General features: G+C 37.4%; 1 protein-coding gene across 1 annotated transcript in view; it reads left to right on the top strand.

The window, feature by feature from the left end:
• LOC110153222 (neural cell adhesion molecule 2) overlaps positions 1-21,044 on the top strand; it is a 591,924-nt gene that overhangs the window by 421,127 nt on the left and 149,753 nt on the right. Inside the window, exons 4-5 of the mRNA XM_055165721.1 lie at positions 12,518-12,661; positions 16,277-16,414. Coding sequence (XP_055021696.1) covers positions 12,518-12,661; positions 16,277-16,414 — 282 coding nt within the window. The remainder of the gene's footprint in view (positions 1-12,517; positions 12,662-16,276; positions 16,415-21,044) is intronic.

The following is a 21,044-nucleotide window of genomic DNA, read 5'->3' on the forward strand; positions in this document are numbered from 1 at the left end:
TTTTTCAGATACTTTTGATCACAGCAGTAAAGTTACATGTAGCCTAAATTAAAGGTTCAGGTGCAATTTTTCCAGTGGGTGGTCTTACACCTGCTGTTCTTATTGTTTTGCCAAAAATGCTCCACAGTATGACATTAAACATACTGTATCTATCTCAGTGCAAACAAACATTCATTCATCTCCATGGAGACAAACAAGTAGCCAACCCCCCTCTAGAAAAGTTACCTCATGCAGCTTTAAAAGAAAAAACTGTTAGTTGTTTTTGCTGTAAAGTGCAGTGTGGCTCCTCCCAGTCTACGTGCTGTATTGTCACCAAGTCAAGTGAAAACAAAAACATATTAAGTTGTAATTTCCGAGTGTTGCGTTGATAAATGGCTCTAATTTGGCCTGTTGGACTTGACAAAATGATGAAATACACCATCATGGTTCTCTTTGTTCTGGCTGTCATTAGCTTTAAAGCGCTGGATGGCCACAATCTTATTATTGCAATATATTATGGGTTGTGTAATATGTAAACTGTCTGCTGAAAATAAATATACACTGACAGTTAAAAGTTTGAGCATATCTTCTTATTCAGTGCTTTTTTTTCTTTGCATTTACTTCTTGATATACATACCGAAGACCTCAAACATATGATGCAAGATATAAACAGTAGAATTATGTAGCAAAGCAAAAAAAAAGTTGAATATTTGTTCATATGTTATCTTCAAATCCTCAAAGTAGCCTTCCTTGGCCCCTTTGCAAACCCTCCTGAAGTCTGAGTGACGCATATGAATATGGGCTCAAAATGTGAGAGTAAGAAACGCGAAAACTTGCAGATTAATTTAAATCCTCACCATCCGTGTATTTAAAAATAACTTGTTTCTTAAGCCATGTTCTTAAAGAGAGAAAATGGGAAAAGGTGCATCTTGGATCCGGTACAACAAAGCTCTGGTATCCTCATTTGGCACCCCCGCAACTTTTACATCTGTTTGAAAGTGCTTTGCTTTTTGTTTTCATGTGTCAAAACAGCTGATGTTGTTTTCTACCCACCTTAAAAAAAACAAAAAAACTTCCCCGAGGCGACATCTCCATAAACAATGTCAGATCAAGAACATGACAAAAGTTAGATGTTTTTTTTTACCACAAAAATAGTCTTCCACTAAGTTAAAGTGCTAAACTAGACTACTGACCTGATATACATACATTCAGGAGAGGTGACGGGGGTGGGGGTGTTAAGGTCCCAGATTTGGACCCTCTTCTTATTATTTTACATTAGAGCAGGGCCCATCTGATGCTTCTTGCCCTGGGCCCCCAAATCTCTGTTGATGGGCCTGCTTACATACAAACATAGACACATACATCGAGAATTTAACTCATAGACTACTACAATGAAATAACAACACCTAAAGCCACAGTACATAACTTTTTAGTAAAAAGGCATGTTTTTGTTTTCACATTGACTGTCTGAAAAAACTAAGACCCCGTTTACACTGAAACGAATCCACGGATCACCGTATCACCGGAAACGATCTGCTTCCAGACACGTCGTTTCTGTGTCCGCAGTCCTTCCTTATTCACACAGCTTTGAGCATATTTGTTTATATTTTACAGAAACGAAACTTAAAACTGCATGGCTAATTAGCATAAACTGAGTGCTCAAAAAACTGCTCGCTATTGTGCGCTGATGTGGTTCAGCTTCTGTCAGACTAAAGGACACGACTCAGTGGATTATCTGTGTTCTTTCTGTGACAGAGGGATCTTCTGATGATGGTGAGTCTGTTCTGTGCTTCTATCGTGTTGGAGATGGTTCATGTTAAACTTTTCAGAGATTATACGTCTGCAGGTCATACGCATAGACCGTATATATGAACAAATGCTAGCCTCTTAGTGTTTTGGTGGTGAATTAGCTACTTCGCGGTGCGTAGACCTACATCAGCGTTTCAGTGTTTTCAGGCGTCCACACGGTGCCGGATCAGATCCGTACTCAGATAAATTTGTGGGACCTGGCGGCACCAAATCGTTCTGTCTCTGGAGCCGTTTTCCATCGGATTAGTGTGGACGAACACTGTATCCACAACGAAAACCATTCTGAATAGGTACTAGTGTGGACGGAGCCTTAAAAACGTGCATCCTTACTGTGAACGGGTTTGCATCTCTTGACGACAGTAGCTCAATTGGTGCTGAGTGTTTTTCAGCTGATTCGAAGGTTGGTGGTTTGAATTCCGCTCTCCCACAGATGAATGCTGTTGTTGTGTCCTTGGACAAGACTCGAGTGTTTTGTTTGTGCTTTGGCTATTGTCTGCTACCGTAGGGCATAAAACTTATATATCTTTGTGAAAAAATTGTTTTACTTTCTATTTCCATGGACTCATGCAGGTGACATACCAGCTCCAGAAAATTACATGATGTGTCTTTAATTGCAAATTTAAGCTAAATAAACTAACATTTGTTCCTTGTGCAGAAATTGTTTCTGTATTTTAGATTATATAGATTAGACATAGAAGTATTCCCTTTTAGAACTCACCGCTACTTCATGTATTTTTGTACTTTCCTTCTCAACTTTTTATTTTCTCACAAACTGTCACTTAAATGGATATAAAACTATTAAAAATACAGTAAGTACTATCCAAACAATCCAAGTCATAATTAGAAAAAAAAACATGAAAACCTGTCACATGTACTAAATTAACAACTACAATTATTATAAAGTCAACATTTGCAGTTTGCTAATGTGAAATATCTCTTGGGAGCGTCCAAACCGACATATTCAGTCACACCTGCCCCGCAGCCTTGTCCTCACCTTGTCACTATACCGCCAGTTACCACGGCAACTGGTCGCGGCTGTCTTCACCTGGACTAAAATGGCACAGATGTGTGTAGGATGGAAGAGCTGATAGTGATGTCGGATGCAGCGGCTTGCCAGGGTTTAGACAGAGCCCGGAGTAACAGTCCAGCAAATAGAAACTTCCAGAGCAGAGCAGTGTGGAGAGTGCAGAGACTGACCTGGGAACATCGGAAAAATGTCACTGTTTTTATCTCAAACAGTCCTTCAGATATAAGCTACTCAGGATTAATTTTATACATAGAGGAATTAACACCCGCAATTACTTACTGAATAGTGAGTAATGAGTGAATATATTGGCTCATTGCGTACACAAACATTTCCATTTACACAGACTTGTAAATATTCAACAGAACTTGTTCATTTGAAGTCACAGTGTGTCATTTTTAAAAGCAGAAAATAGACTTAAATAAAAGCATGGATTTGTTTTTAATTTTGGCTGTTTATTGCATTGAAAAGCGGGTTTGCATCCCCACAAACCAGACTTCTACTTACTTACATTGTCTTCTTGCTTCCATGGTAACGCTGAAAAACATGCAAAGTTTGAGACATCCAGGAATAAGCTATTATCAGCCAATATAAGTCCAGTTGTTTTCGTGCAACTCGCTGATAATATATGTGGAGTTATATTTTGTTTCATTCTCACATGTCTGAGTAACTCTTTATTATTAGTTTGTCTACATCTCCGAAGCTCAAAATGCTCTGTTCCCCCTTGTGATGTTATGAAGCGTGAGTTTTCAAGTTACAGCTACCTTTCACCTTTAATTCAGTACTATAACACACAGTACCATAGAAAAACAGTACTATAAAACACAGTCGAGCACCTCCTGTATTACCACATAACAAAGGGATACTCATTGCGCGGCTCCTGAGTCACATGCAGCTCGCCAAGCTTTAATTTATACCAAAAATAGTAACATAGCCAATATATTTTTTCAACTGTGCTCGATAAACATATAGTGAACATTGCATCACAAACATCTGCATTACACTAAGTAGAAATCAAGATTTAGTCATGGTGTTTCCTAAAGGGGCACCGTGACACCAGCAAACAGTGATGCGCCGGTCCATGTATAAACGACTCGTACACGACCGACATTTTCAGCTAACCCACCCGCAACTACAAACGCAAAAAAAATATTTGAAACTATTGTACCTGACCCGCTGCCTGAACTCCATTTTAAAAAGTAGTCCATGTTCTTGATCAGGGTCATTCCACGCCAAATCTCCAAATTACAATTTATGCAAATGAGCCATGTGGTTTTAAGTTTGGTTTCTGTAAAATGTAAACAAATGTGTCAAAGTTGCATTAAAAACATTATAATGTCAAATGAGCTGGTGTGGCTCTATAGTGGTTATGATTTATATGTTGTAAAGTTGAATTTATTTATTCAGATTAGTAATAGTCATAATAATGATGATAATTTTAATTAATTATATATTATTATAATAATTAAATTTTGTGTATGTTGGGTATAAGTGGCTCTCCTCTTGTCCTGTTGATTTTGCTCTTCCAGTTAGGGATGGGCATGATTAGTTGATTAATCGATAATTGATCATTAAGAATTTCATCTATTATGTTAATTTTTAATTGACAAACCGAATGCAGGTTGCTGTGCGTAGTGTAGGGTGACCAAACGTCCATTTTCCACATCCTGTCCCGGCCGTCCAGGTTTTTTTTTTTTTTATAAAGTGATACAAATGTCCAGGTTTTCATGATCTTTCATTGGGATCATTGGGGTCAAATTGAGCATCTCTTGTAGCTCTCTGCACTCAGAAGGAGTGAGCAGACACAAACAGTCAGTCAGTCTGCAACATGCCAAAGTGCAAATGTGCATTTAATGATGACTTGTATAAGAAATTCACGCTTTCCGCCCCAGTGTACAAAGCAGACACATATGTTTCAGTGTCCAGTGGGAGTGTCAAAGTTCACCAGGACCAAAAAACTGTAAAAAGCTTTACCAGGTGAGAGTAGCTCAATGTCCATGATGAGGCTCCACCTCCCCCGTACGGTGTCCTGGTTTTCACAAACCAAATACGGTCACACTAACCTGTATTCCACTGAGTCATGTCCTTTAGTCCAACAGAAGTTGACCACATCAGCGCTCGTTTCTGTGAGACTTGAGGAAAGCTGCATTAAACACATTATAATAGAGTGGTTATGGTTAATATGTGGTAAAGTTGAATTTGTTTATGCAGATTAGTAGTGCAGATAGTAATAATGATGATGATCATTTTAATATCAAAACATTAATGATTAATCGATAATCAACCGTTAATTCTCTCGACGATCGATTAAGAAAATTTAATCGAATGCCCATCCCTACTTCCAGTGTGACTCTTGTGAAAAAAATAGTGAGTGATTTTTCCTGTTTGGGAGAAGAACTCAGCACAAATATGTAGTGTTTGTGTGTTAAACATGTGTGAACCAAACAAAACACAACTACAGGTATGTGTACCATTATTTCATAGTAGCCTACTTGACCAGCTTAAAAAAACAGTAAGAAGCTGATGGAAAATAAAAGAAATACATATGTTTAAAAAGTACTGTAAAAAATTGTTTAATCCTCAATATATTTGTTTTGTGGTAACTTCACTTTTTTTTTGCTTTCACAGTCTTTTGTATCGCTCTTCTTGTACACACAAACAGGAGGCCACATAAAAAAACTATTCATTCTATTCCCCATTCAGCAGTGTGGAGCAGCCCCGTGTTACAGAGGACACATCCGCTCTATCTACAAACCAATACAAACAGGAAACAACGGCCACACAAACATTTGAACAAAGCACACTACATTTTCACTTACATAAACCGGCACCGTGAAAAAAAAGAAAAAAGAAAAAACCATGTTAAGTCAAAGAGCAAACGCAAAGCTGTCCTCGAATGAAGCCGGAGAGATTCTAGACACGTTAGCCGAGCGGGAGTGAAGGGAGCGAGCGGAGAGAAAGGAGCTCATTTTAGCGAGCAGCCTAGCATAAATCACACGCCCAAATGCTAATGCCCCAAAGAGGAGAGTGATAGAGAGGGCCGCCATTGACTTATATGCGGTTTTTCACCAAGACACAAGATGGAAGGGGAGTGTGCAAGACGATGAGAAAGTACTTTTTAATTGAGTCAAATCTGGAGTCAAAACCACAATCACGTCTGACCAAAAATGTTTCTTGAAATTGTTATTGAATGAGGCAAATCATTTATTATGGCGGATAAAAACTGATATGAAAACTGTGAAAGGCTCATATCTCAAAAAGTTTGGACAAGGAAGGACCATACTGTTACCATAGTGATAGTAATAGTAGTAGTAGTAGTTGTTGTTAGTTGTTACTGGGAGTATGGTGGTAGTAGTAGTAGTTGTAATATTAGTAGTATTGGTGCTGGTAGAACTGCAGTTGTAGTAGTCTAAAATGTCATTTTTGTAGTGATTGTAGTCACAGTTTTTGTTGTAGTTGAAGTAATGGTAGTAGTACTAGTAGTCATAGTTGTAGACATAGTGGCAGTTATAGCAGTAGTAGTAGTAGTAGTAGCAGTGGCAGATAGTAGTAGTAGTGGTTGTAGTGGTAGCTGTACCAGTAGTAGTAATTATATAAGATGTATTTTTATAGTAGTCTGAGTTGTTATTTTGTAGTTGTCATAGTTGCAGTAGTAGTAGTAGTCATAGTTGTTGAAGTAGTAGTAGTAGTGGTAGTAGTATTAGTAGTGTTGGTTGTAACAGTAGTAGGTAGTAGTTCTATAAGATGTATTTTTTTGTGATCTAAGGTGTTGTTTTGTAGTAATAGTAGTTGTCATAGTTGTAGTAGTAGTAGTAGTCGCTGAAGTAGTAGTAGTTATAGTAGTAGGAGTAGTAGCAGATAGTAGTAGTAGTGGTTGTAGTGGTAGTGGTAGCAGTAGTAGTAATAGTTATGTAAGATGTATTACATTAGTAGTCTGAGGTGTTATTTTGTAGTTGTAGTAGTTGCTGTAGTTGCAGTAGCAGTAGTAGTCAGAGTTGTTGAAGAACCAGTAGTAGTAGTCAAAGTTGTTGAAGAACTAGTAGGAGTAGTAGTAGTAGTAGTAGTAGTAGTAGTAGTAGTAGTAGTAGTAGTAGTAGTAGTAGTGTTGGATGTAACAGTAGTAGTAGTTGTACCATAAGATTTATTTTTTTGATAGTCTAAGTTGTTGTTTTGTAGTAATAGGAGTTGTCTAGTTGTTGTTGTAGTAGTAGTAGTCATAGTTGTAGTAGTAGTAGTAGTAGTAGTAGAAGTAGTAGTAGTTATAATAGTAGTAGCAGTAGTAGTGGTAGTGGTGGTAGGAGCTGTAATATAAGATGTTTTTTTTTTTATAGTCGTCTAAGGTGTTGTTTTGTAGTTGTCATAGATGTTATAGTAGTAGTAGTCATAGTTGTTGAAGTAGTAGTAGTAGAAGACGTAGCAGTAGTAGTAGTAGTAGCAGTAGTAGTAGTAGTGTTAGTTGTAGTTGTAACAGTAGTACTACTTGTAATGTAAGATGTATTTTTTTAAACAGTAGTCTAAGGTATTGTTTTGTAGTTGCAGTAGTAGTCATAGCTGGTGTAAAAATAAAAGTAGTTGTAGTAGGAGAAGTAGTAGTAGCAAGGAGTAAAAAGTATGTGTGTTGAATCAGTCTTTATTGACAGTCTCTTCTGTGCTTGCTCATAGACTCTATAGACGTCTTGATGTTCTAATTGGTGTTTCTGTAGCTGTATCTGTAGAATCCACGTCTTTCATGTGTGGTTTCATCAGATTTCGACCCAGGAAATGACGCGGACTCGGCTTTTGTTGTATAGGATTGAAGATTGAGACCTGTCAATACCAATCAGAGCTCTCTCAGACCGGCCGGCTCTGCGGAAAGGAGAGGTTACATCATCTGTGCGCGCCGTGACCTCACCGCGACCCTGCCCGAGTACACAGTGTGGGAAAGTTCTAAACAAGAGTATACAACTTTATAATTCAAGACATAAAATCCCAAGGTCAGGGAAAAGTTTAAAAGGACCTATATACTGCTAATATTGACGGTTAAGTTAGTCGATCGTGTAGCTCTACTGTCTACCATACTGCACTGGGTTTTGGTTTATTTTGAAGAACAGAATGATGTTTTAAAAAATATGGTTTGTTTTTCATGACAAAAACAAAAAAATGTATATATGAAAGGCATGAAAGAAATATTGACTTGTGAAGTTTTGGTCATGTTATAATGTTGTTACCTCCACAAAAACATACCTGGAGTTGTTTTTTGTTTCATTCATATGCTTTTCGTAATCCTGCATTATTAGCAGAGGTGGGACCAAGTCTTTGTTTTGCAAGTCTCAAGTAAGTCTCAAGTCTTTGGCCGCAAGTCCAAGTCAAGTCCCAAGTCAAATACAGGCATGTGCAAGTCGAGTCTCGAGTCACTGGCCCATAAGTCCAAGTCAAGTCGAAGTCGTCTGCTTTGAGCTTCTAGTCATTTCAAGTCTTTAAACCAAAGTACCAAATATAGCTTAGATTTTTGCAATTTATATGAATTTTAAACTAAATTGTACTTTATAAAAACTCATATATAAATATACAGTGATTTTTTAGAGTATGTAAGAGTTGTAGAAATGTAAATTTTTCCTTTTAAAATGTTTTGACAAGATCTTGGTGTGAATCATAATGGTCACAATAGAAAGAATTCAGATTTAAAAGTGGTTAAAAGTCTTCTCAAGTCACAGCCCTCAAGTCCGAGTCAAGTCCCAAGTCATTGACCTTCAAGTCCAAGTCGAGTCCCATTTTATCAAGTCAAGTCTCAAGTCCTAAAACAGGATCGCCATGGGGTCTTAAAAGTCTTTAAAAGGTCTTAAATTTCAACTTCCTAAATTAAGACCTTAAAAAGTCTTAAATTCTGTTGTCCAAGTCTTATTTTTTCACAATGGTCTTAAATTTCATTAGCCTATTTTTGTATACTCAACCAAGCTGCAAAAACAATAATGTGAAATCACATAATGTGAACGAACGTCTAATTTGGAGGATGCGCAAACAATTCTTTGATTTCTGGTGCCGGCAGAAATGAGTAAAATCAGTAGAGTGGAGGAAGACGTTGGACGGATCATGGGGAAGTTTAGGTTTAATCCACAGTGGCTCTTAGATTCTAGATATAGTACTGGTAGTTGGTTGGTCATTATTAGAATTATATCTGGCATTTTTCACCCGCATAATGAGTGCGATGTTGGTCTTAATTTTCATTTAAGTGGTCCTAAAAAAGTCTTTAAAAAGTCTTAAATTTGGGGTAGTCAAACCTGGGGATACCCTATAAAAACAGTGACTCAAGTCTGACTCTGCCAAGTCACGACGTGCAAGTTCCCACCTCTGATTATTAGTCTGTCTAATCTCAAAATGCTCTGTTCCACCTTGTGATGTCATATAGCAGTAGCTTTCAAGGTTAACAGCTACTTTTTTACCTTGTATAGAGTTTAAAAACACAGTGGAGCACTTCCTCTATTGCCACATGACCTCACAAGATGGAACAGAGTGTATTCCATTTTAGAAGGACTATGCCAGATTTGTGTGTTAAACATGTGTGAATGAAACAAAACACAACTCCAGCTCTGTTCATGATGAGGAGGTTTTCAGACTAAAGCCATAAAGTAGAATATATTTTGCAAAATCAGTCTAGTTTTTCCACCATTCTTTTTTTAGTTTCTGGAGTTTTAATACCGCAATTTCAACTGTGTGTACACTTTCCAAAACATTCAAATGAGTTTTCATCTGAAACCTCAATTTGATATAAAAATTAATCTCATCTAAGAATATTCTCAATTGTTCAAAAGTTGTTACAAAAAGAAAACTATTTTGTTCAGAAGGGGAATAATTTATGATTTTGGATTGTTGGATTGTTGTTCAGAAACGTGCAGACTAAATTGTTTTAATTATCGGGGGGGGGGAAAAGAAAAAGTAGAATTTTACAAGCCCTCAAAGCAATTAAGGTATTTTCATGTGTTCAAATGTAGTAATTTATCTTTGTCTTCTACTCAACAAATAATTAGAATGCATGAGTAGAGGTTTTGAACTGTTTTAATTTTGAAATTGAAAATTGAATGACAGATACTTTTAGTGGTGAATAGTTAGCAGTGAAAGTACACGGTGTCAGGCTTGTATGTGAAATAATGCATACTGTAAGTTGGCGGTAGCATCATTAAAGTAGTGTTGAGTCCATTAAATATGAGTCCATGAATAACACATGAGGAGATGGTACAGTCTTTTGTTATAAGGGCTGCATGAGACACTTATAGATGGATATGAATATGAAACACACACCATGCAAATGAAGAGTCTGCCATTGTATATGGCATTTTGAAACTAGCAATAAGTTTTGCCTTGAAAACAGTTGCTTTTGGCTGCTTCTTAAGTGGACAAATATAATATTCAGAACCATATTTGTTGGACTATAAGTCACTCCGGAGTCGCAGTAGCCAAAAACTGCGTAATGAAGAAGAAAAAAACATATATAAGTCGCTCTGGAGTATAAGTTGCACTTTTTGGGGGAAATTTATTTCATAAAATCAGAGATCAGGAACTGACATTTCATCTTAAAATGCAAGTTATAGTAATAACAATAGAACAGAGAACAACAGGCTGTTAACATCACATATGAACAGATAACTATAGCATAAATAACAGAACAGAACAAGTTTAACAAACTCTCCATTTTACTCCACATCACTAAATCCATTGAATTCTTCATCCTCGGTGTCATTTTTGAACAACTCCACGACCTCCAGAGGTGAACGGAGCGCCGCTTCCTCTTCTGCATAGACTCAGCATCAGTTCCAGTTAGAATTATTCCGGCTTTTCTGAATCCTGACATGATGGTTTCGGTTGTCTTTATGTTTGTTTAAATTCTGAATTGTCAGTGATATAGAAGTATTGGTGCAATTGACTGACATGATACCAGACAGGACAATGGCTCTTTCTCTTTCTTCTAGAGTCGACATGCGCAGTAGAGCGAAGTGACAGTGGTACAGGAATACACAAGCCTAGAGCGCCTCTCGTGGCTGTCAGTGTGAAAAGTTTAACATATAAGTTGCACTGGAGTATAAGTCGCAGGACCACCCAAACCATGAAAAAAGTGCGACTTATAGTCCGAAAAATATGGTACTTCCCAAAAATGTACTTTTTTACATGGAATAAACTGAAATTGAGATCTTCTAGAGGGTAGATTACACAAGATCTACTTTTTGGAGCTTTCTACCGTGTTATAATATTGTTCCCTCATCAAACATTTGCCTGAAGAGGTTTTAGATGTTGTAGATGTCACCCATGCATATTTGAGTAATCCTGACATTGCTCCTAGGTACAATGTTCAGCCCACAAACCTACGTCATCCCTGCTCCCACACTTTGCACTTTAAAGATGGACTGACTTAGTGCAGGGAGCAAATGGAGGGACTTAAAGGGACAGTTTGGAATTTTGGACAAAGGTCCTAATTTTCTAGTTAGCCAGAGTGTTGGAGACGTGTGGAGACAAAAATATTCCATCCAGTCCTTGTATTTCTAGAGGTTGCTGGTGCTAGGCTAGTGCATGTCAATGGCCATAGTTAGCCTGCCACTAAACACAATCTTACCCACTCCACAAAACACCCGAAACAAATCTATTATTACACCAAACTGTCGATGTGCTTGTCTGTGTTGATAGAATAATTTTAGAAGTAAAACTAACTTTGCGTTTGAAATATTTATGTGAGTTGTACTTCCTGATAGAAAGCTTGGCAGCGGTGGACTGATATATGAGAAAATAGTCCCTCAACATGTGATGATTCATGCGATGCAAGATTAATATTATTTCAAACATTATTCTATCGGCACAGACATTCACATCGACAGTCTGGTGTCGATAGTTTTGTTTCAGGTGTTTTGTGGAGTGAGTAAGACTGTTTTTAGTGGCAGGATAACTATTGGCATGCACTAGCCTAGCACCTGCAACCTTTGCAAATACAAGGACTGGATGGAATTTTTAGTAAAGTGTCTCCACACATCTCCAACACTCTAGCTCACCAGGAAACTGTTCCTTTAAAGCAGCAAAAACAAAACTGAAACCAATTTTAATACATTGTTTTCAGGAAATATAGAATTTTCAAATCAATAAATGGTAACATGGTGATCTAAATATGTTAAATATGTTATGTTTATTATGGTTTACGAGCACAAAATTCTTTGCAAATCCTCAAAACATTAACTGTGATTTTAACTTCGATATGCTAATATATCTCTCACTCATAGACTGTATAAAAAAGTGGACTAAGAGAGTGTGACATCGCCCACAGCGTTCAGCTTGAGTCAAATGAAGCTCACGAGGCTTGCGGTTACAAGAGTGAATTTGGAGCTAGTTCTATGTTAGGAATAGGAATTTATTTAAAGGCAAATTAGTGAAATAAAACCACCAGGCTCATGTAGAGTGGGTTATTACGAACATTTTAAGAGCAAAATGATGAAGCTTGCTGCAGCAGTTACAGCGAGGGGTGACCATTTTTCAGTGTAGAGTCAATTGGAGCTAGAGTCGGTGGAGCCAGAAGCGCCTCTATGAACACTTCCTATATGGAACATGGCGGCTGGCGGGTTAGCTGTGTCCATTAATATATTTACAATCTATGCTCTGACCATTCCTGCTTGAACCCTGTAATTCTTTTAATAATGGTTAAATTAATAACAATAAATGAATAAAATGCTTTCTTGTGTGTTTGTGTTGCAGAGCGGCTGACGTTCCGGGATGTCCAGTCGCCGCAGGAGTTCCGTCACGGGGAGACGGCTGAGGTGGTGTGCGACGTCATCAGCTCGCCCGTGCCCGCTGTGGTGTGGTACTACCAGGACCGAGAGATCACAGAGGAGCCTCATAGTAAGTGTCAATGTAATACACACAACAGCCAAAACATTATGACCACATACAGGGGTAGAGTAGACGTTACTACAAAATAATTAATTATTCACACTGAAGAAGTAGAAATTATGAATAGTAAAAAGAGTAACAGTTTTTGAGTAACACATTATTTATAATTTGAGGCTGATTTAAGTCATTGATAAATCTGGTATTTTCAAAGAATAGATGACAAAAATTAAAAAAGAATAAATATCTGGAGGTAAGGTCTAAATACTTAAAACCTTTGTCAATTATGCACAATGTTAACAGCAAAAAAAACACAAAAAACAAAAAAAATCATTACACAAGTAGAAGATACAGTATGGAAGCTACTTTAAGAAGCGCTTAGTCACTAAAGAGATTTTTTCAGGTTTTGTATGGAGCAAAGGTGGCAGTGCTAATATTATTTTTGCCCTTAGTCATGATGCTATATATAGTAATGCCATTCTTTTTTCAAATCTTTTATTAAAAAAAAAAAGGAAATAATAAATATCAATTTTCTCAGAATGTCCTTGATTTTGGTTTTTAGAAAATCAGCTGTCTTTGTGAACCTGCTTTTGTTAAACCTGAATAGGTCGGTATTAAATAAAAGACCGGTCTCCTGATAATAATGAGCAGGTGGAATGAATCTTAGAAGGGTTTATTACAGCAAATTTGAATTAACTACATGAAATCATTGAATTGGAAATAGGCCCCCCCATTGTGTAATTTTATGCCCAATCATAGAAGTTATGATTTCTGGGTACTGCTCTAAACCCAGGTTCTAATTTTGTCTTAAAATACACTTCAAATTCTGTACAGTTTTAAAAATACATTGTGTATCTTTTCTGGTGGAGGGTCCGTCAAATTATTTTTTTCCATGGAGATGTTATTACTTTATCTGGAATGTTTCAACAGTATGGAATTAAACCTTTCTATCTTCATGGGGACCAAACCAGACCAAGTTACAAATCAGATCTGTGGAGAGGCAATCTCACTCACAGTTGGAATGCTGGTTTTTCTATGTATTTTTTTTAGCTATAAAACCTCTTATAATTAAAAAATACAAGGTAGAGCTGTTTAATGTCATACTGTGGAACATTCCAGACAAAGCAAAGAACAAGCAAGTGACAGACCCTCCACAAGAAAAGTTACACAATGCATCTTTACCAACTACATTTACCAATATATAGCTGTATTTATTCGTAACTTTACATGCCAAAGTTGACGTAAAGTAGCCTACATTAGTACAAAAATTCTCAAATTTTTTACTCCCATTCCGTGTCCCTGAACGCCACCAATTCCAATTATTTATAGAACGCAGCAATGTGCTGTTTTACACTCATTTTATTTAGTCATGAATATGTAATCCAACAGGGGAGCACATAGACGCCAAGCCTGTGAGTGAAAGAATGCATAAAGTAACTTGGCGTAGCATCATTAAGCTGATGTCGGGTCCATTAAATATGAAGTTAATGAATATTTTATGTGTGATATAAAAAGATAATTTTGTGTTTTATTAATAGGGGATTTGAGGCAGTTAGGGAGAGTTAACCCATTACTGAAGATAATTGTCTGGATCTGGTTTGGAGAGACAGACAACAGCAAATGGACAGGGAGTTGGTATGCCTGCTAAATGGGCTATTACAGTATATTTTTATGTACTTATTCATGTACAGTGGGTGCTAACTGCTCTGCCACCGGGCACCTGTGATGACCTTAAATGATACTAGTGTGTGTATGGCGCAATGTTCATCAGTTACAGTGGTGACTCATTAGACACATTAGCAAACACCGTCAAAACATTTATTAGATGGTCTGAAAAGTAAAGAAAAAATACAAAATGTTTTTAAAAAACACATTTTCAGGAGGTGACGTTCAATACGAGCGCTCATGGTCATCTTTAAGTGTTTGATTTTCAACACAACGGTGAGAGTGACTAAGTGAAAAACTGCTGTCTAATGCTCTCTAGCTTATGACTATGATGTTATGTGACTAGAACTCGTTTAATCTAATGAAACAGAAAATGCACACAAAAATTCTTGTAGAAGTGCAAATGCAAGATAGCCAGATTCATCAGACGGTTTCACTTCGTAGAAACTGTTTGACCTCGCAGTGTTAGAATTCGTTCGCGTGACGGTTGGTGTGTACTTTTAATCATTTAACTAATCGCTGCATAAGTAATATGCAACTAACGGAGCTAACTAGTATTGAGCTAGGAAGAAGGGCAATAACGTCTTTCCCCTTGATGAAATTCACCAAACATTCTCTTTATTCCAGCTTTAAATCCTCAATCTCGGGAATCGTTAACAACACTGAATATATGGCTCTTCGCTGATTGGCTGGTGCCCGAACTTGCACTTCTGGGGTTTTTGCGAACCGTCTATTGTATTTTGATTCCTGACCTAGTCACTGGAGAGAAATGAAATTGAGCGGAGGCACTAGGTGGTGTCAGCCTGGCTAAATGCAAGAAGCAGCAAGACGAAAGTGAAAAAATGCATAGCACACTCAGATGGCCGATGTCCAAAAGCTTTTTTATTTTTAAATAACATTCTGGCGAAAAAAGCCTCTCTCATATATTTTTCAGTGTACTGTGGTCTAAAGCAGGAAAAATATCTGACGAAGGCTTTTTTCGCTGAAATGTTACTTAAAAATAAACAAGCTTTTGGACATCGGCCATCTAAGCGTGGAATTCGTTTAATAGTACAAATCAGTTCACGTGTTGAAGTTCCAGCAATTTTTCTCATCAGATTGTGTTGAAATAAAGCACAGGTTAAATTCTGACAAACGTCTCAGACAGAGCAGTGCCTACAGATGGCTTCACACCCCCAGGGAACGTTGATGACAAACTTTCAGTATCATCCCTGAAGATCTCAAGAAAAATCAGGAACAGTATTTGGCAAAGTACACGTTCCTGATTAGGCGTCATCTACCCGTTCACTGGCTCAAAATACCTTGCTACACTGTGACAAAAAATAACTCTTAAAATAACTTTTCTAGCTAGGAATATTTTTTTCCTAGTGAGCTATTTCTCCTTGCATAACAATGGGATCTACAAATAGTGCATGTTCCATTAAAGAAGTTTGGTAGAAGCTATTGTTAACACAGCTGGATAATGTAGTACAATAGTATAGGCTTCAAAACTATCTATGTCTGCTAGCATCTGCACCTATCAATTTAACAGTGTCGTGGATGATACAGTAAAAATAGCGAGCATGGGTTGCCTGATTTGCGCCACTGAAAACTGCAACCCACTCATTTTTTGACAAGACTGGCTCATAAGCAGTTTCTCAGTCATATGTTTATGCAGATATTGGCATTGCAAAGACTGGGCAATCAAATTATATGAAATTCACAGAAAAGATGAAAACCTAAAGATATTATTCGATGGTTTTGATGTAATTACAATGCTATAGTATACATATCTTGAGGGAAGCAGTGCCTTTCTAATCTCACCTCAGCCACTACGGTAATTAGAGCTCTGTTTATCTATATGGGCCTTATCTGCCTAATGTGACTGACTGGCTACTGGGACCTTCCTTATCTAACCTCTCCTGTATTTCCTTCTTCTTACTATACGTTTTTTTGTTTTTTGTTTTTTTTTTTCTTTTGCAGGCAGATACATGGTGCTGCCCAATAACAATCTTCAGATCCATCAGGTGACCAAGGCGGACGAAGGCGTGTACCGGTGTGAAGCTAGCGTGGAGGCTAGAGGGGAGATAGACTTTGTGGATATAGCGGTGGTCGTCAACGGTAAGTTTGCGGTTTAAAAAGTTAGATTTGACAGTTTGATTTGAGCTGAAGAAGGTGTTTTTTGTATATTGAAAGTTTTGAAGGTGTACCTCAAGGTTCTGTATTAGGGCCCATGGTGTTCTTTATAGTATCAACAAATAACACTTTTTTGGTTTTGTTTCTTCATACAGCAAGTATAAATAGAAGTAGTTTTAATACATTTTCAGGTAGAACAAAAGGTTACATGCTGTCAACTGGACAAAGGTTTTCAAAGGGAATAAGTAGCTTCTTTAGTTCTGATGCCGCTAACTAGAGTTTTATGAAGGTAATATTGTTGCACCCTAAACATATTTAAAGTCTTTCATGATTCAGTGACTATAAGCCCGTTTGAACTCATAGAACAGTCACGTATTTTAGACTAAATGTTGCTCACCTTTGTTATTATGAAAAGCATGTAAGCAGAAACGTTCAGCGAAGTGTGGCTGATGCTATTTGTGCCGGTGAAATAGTACCGGTCTATTTCCTGTTTACAGTGCTTTGATCATGTAGATGTGTTTAATGGAGTAGATAGCTCTTGGTTTGACTTTGGTGATGTTGAAAATCATAGTGGAACATGGCCTCTCACGGCTGCATCCAGATAGAGATGTCCACACTGACAGACGCACTCCTCCGCTCCACTGAGTCAGATAAATGCATCTCTCATACAAGGCTAGCTTTCAACTCAATTCAACAGGGTTCTGGGTCTTTTCATTCATTAATGCTTTCAATTAACATAAATGTTAGGATCAATGGCACAGAAAGTCAATAATTGTAATATTTGCATGTAATCATGGAGAGTATTCCAAGAGCGGAAAAAATCTTCTTTTAATTACTGCATTTATCTTTATTTCTATAAATTATATAGTACTTCTATCACTGCTCGTACTACTTTTACTATTCATGGGTTTCGGGTAATTGATTGCTTCCTGATTTTGCAAGGGCTTTTCCCCATTAAAAAAATATCATGTTTGGATTAGAATTGCGTTATTGCTTCAAATCAGAGAGGAATCCTTATGCTGGAAAACCATGAACTGAGAATATTCTTTTTTTTTTTTTTTTCACAAATGTTTTTATTAATATTTTACACCAACACTTTAGATTAGGGACCACGTATTATTAGCTAGTTAATAGTAAAATGCATAAAAAGTGCTTAATTACATCTTTGTTAGTATTTATAAAGTACTTTGAATGCATTTTTGAATAAGGCCGTATTTTGCGAGTACTAACCCATTAACTATTTTAAAATAGATGATTTTTCTGCATACACTGAAATCTTAATAAGCATTAATAAGTGTTTAATTAATAAATCCCAACTTGTAGCTAAGTAACAGCTAATTAGTATACCAATTATCACTTAGTTAGCTATTAATATGTGGTCCATAAATTAAAGTGTTCCCGATTTTACATTGTGAAACATATTTAGTCATATTGAAACATAAAATGACATTATACAAAAAAATTTAATAAAATAATTGCATATCTTAAGACCCCCCCCACCCTAAAACACACAGTTAACTCAATTTGAATTATGATTTCTACATACAAAATTCTTTACAATGCGCAAAAAGGGCAACCAAATGTCTTTAAAGTCCTCAACTTTTCCTTTAAATATGTAGCTCAACTTTTTCAACTTTCTTCCAAATTGCCAATTGACATTAATTTAATCGACAGGTTTACTCTGGGTCTCTCCGATTCTTCCTGATTGAGAGCAATAACATGTTTGGCCTGTAATAAACAAAAACAATTACAAGCTTCTTTCTGTTTAAATTAACACTAAAGCTGTTGGGGATGATGTGTAGTAGTTCAATTAAGTCTGAGATTACAGTAGAGTTCTTCACACTGTACTTCACACATACATTGAAAAAGGGTTGAGTTTTCCCTAGCACATTTTTGAATTGACAGTATTCTACTACTACGGCAGATAACTACTACATAGGGCTGGGCAAAAAAAAAATATTGAATTGAAATTAAAATCGATGTGTTTGGAAGGAATTAAATTTTTATTTCCCCCACTTTCTTGCATTGCACTGAACAATGAAATTAAATGTTGGGGCTGTACATTTAATGCAATAGTTTGTTTTATCTCATTTATTAAAGATTTCTTCAATGGGTTAAATATGATCACTGAATACAATCTTTTCAGTTTTGACCATTTTTAGAGGAGAAAGAGCAAAAATTCAATCATTTTATTTTCAGACAAAATCGCCCAACCCTACTACTACAACTTCTTCTATATTGTTTGCAACTTGTTCTCTTCCCTCTGCAATTAATATTACTTGTTCTTGTGCACTGTTACTATTACCCTCTAATGTTATCAATTATCTTCCATCCTCTGATTTAAGTAAAGTTAGTCGGCTGAAAGATGGAGATAAATTTGTGGCGACCCTTAAGTGCATGTCGTGCTCACGCTTCACCGGCCACAGTATTGTCCCTGCCTATGTAATATCCAACGTAATAGCAGCACATCCCCTTCACCCCCAAAAATATGAATCAATTTAGCACACCACTTACCTCACTTGCAAGGGAAGATCCAATAAGCCTGCCCAATGAGCTGTGGCGGATTATTGCTACCACGAAACACTCCGCACATCCCAAGTAGAAAGCGTCGCACCCTGCACCCTAGAGGGGGACGAGACGGGTGAACTTTGCTTTAGCTTCGAGATGCCCCCCTTCCTACCTCCTCTCCAAGGATCCTCGCGCCGGGTTTGCTTGGCAGGAAGACGGGCCCCTAGGAGACCCGAGGATCCTCATTTGAACTTCCGAGTGGTCTGAAAAGTAATGAGCAGTTCATCCAGTGCGTTGCCAGCCTGAGAGGAGACATCTGTTTTAGTGCAAGATGCTTTTGGTTACTTTTTACTGTTAAAATTTTGGGCTTTTTCTGGTAATGTGGAAAAGTTGAGTAGAACGAACACTTTTCTGTCAGTAAAGGGTCCATTTGACGCTATTTTCTCATCTGTGTTATAATGTTGTCATACCCAGAGTTGAGTTTTGTTTCATGCACATGTTTAACACATTAGACAAAAGAGAAAAAAAAACACTCTGTTCCACTGTGGTGTTATATGGTAATACAGGAAGTGTTCCATTATGTTTTTAAAGTCCATACACCTATAGAACTGGATTTGCCACTCTCTACTGACCAAAAGATGTAGAGTAGCTGTTATTTAAACTACATCTTCATGACATCACAAGGTGGAATTGAGCATTTTGAGCTTTGGAGATGTAGGCAGACGAATTATAAAGAGTTACTCAAATGTGTGAATGAAACAAAATATTCTGGATATTTTTTTGAGGAGATATCAACATTCTAACTTGGCTTAAAGCTCACCACAATCAGTTCTGTCTAGTGGGCGCCTCCAACCCCATCAAAAAAACGACTGCACGCCCCGCAATCTAGAGCGCCCTCTACACGAATCAACTCAGGTGTCCCAGCACGACTTCAGTAAACTACAAAGCCGCACCACCCGCAGAACACGCAAACACACACGGAGCAGACAGCGACCGTGCAGCAAAAAACACCCGCAGCCACACTCATCACTCCACGCCGATGGAACGGAACGAGCCGAAAAAGCGAGTCCAATGTGCCACTTCTAGCCACAACTGAACAACTGAGTCACTGCGAACACGCCAACAATCCAACAATCCAGTTGGTCCCAGACGGCACCCTTCCTACACGCCACAACTCAACAAAGCCCAGAGTCACCGTGAACGCACCAAACAAAGTCCCACTGACCCATCTAACTGTTGTGTTTCGTTTAAAGTCCAGTGCGGTTTATTTGTGAAAAAAGTTTGAAAATAGACCATTGTATGACAGTGCGCCTTATAATCCAGAGCGTTCTGTAATATAAAACATCTAAATCTGACAAAAAAATCAATTCTCGCTCATTCATTCTAATAGAGCACTTAACAATACTTTTGTCACGTTGAATGTTAGCAAAACAGGGGACTACAAAAGGTTGCATTGAAGCAAAATATGCTTTCTGTATCATTCAGTTCAATTCTCGTCAAGGACATTAAGAATTCTTTACTAAACGTTGCTAGGAAAACATCTATTCTCAAATGTACGAAATTCATACAATACTACATACTGTGGTATTAGAAAATAGTGAAAATAGTCATAGCTTCATGTCAGTATCTTATTGATTTGGTATAAAGGAGGACACTACGGCGCTATGAAAACAATACATTATTAATTGGTTTGCATAATACACCTACACCAAAATTTATTCTTTTTGTTCAGTGTTTCAGTTTCATTTCTGAGCAGTGGTTAGTTCTGTCATCTCACATCAAGATGGTCCTCGTCTTGATTCTGGATTTCTTGCATGTTTTTCTTTTGTTCTTTTCCTCTGGGTGCATGTATACTACTGGTCAAAAGTTTTAGAACAACCTAATTTTTCCAGTTATTTATACAATTCAAGTCGTGCAAGTCCAATGAAGAGCTTGAAATGGTACAAAGGTAAGAACTGAACAGTCAGAGGTGAAAAAAAAGATAAAAGATACAAAACACAAGTCCAAGCTCTGCCAAAACTACCTCAGGAAAAAAGAACAAGATGGTAAAGCTTGAAAACATGGAGTTTCCAGCACAGTCTCCAGACTTAAACCCCATCGAGCTGGT

This window comes from Boleophthalmus pectinirostris, unplaced genomic scaffold (genome assembly GCF_026225935.1).
Source record: "Boleophthalmus pectinirostris isolate CB_2022bp ecotype Guang Dong unplaced genomic scaffold, ASM2622593v1 HiC_scaffold_11, whole genome shotgun sequence".
Classification (NCBI taxonomy): domain Eukaryota; kingdom Metazoa; phylum Chordata; class Actinopteri; order Gobiiformes; family Gobiidae; genus Boleophthalmus; species Boleophthalmus pectinirostris.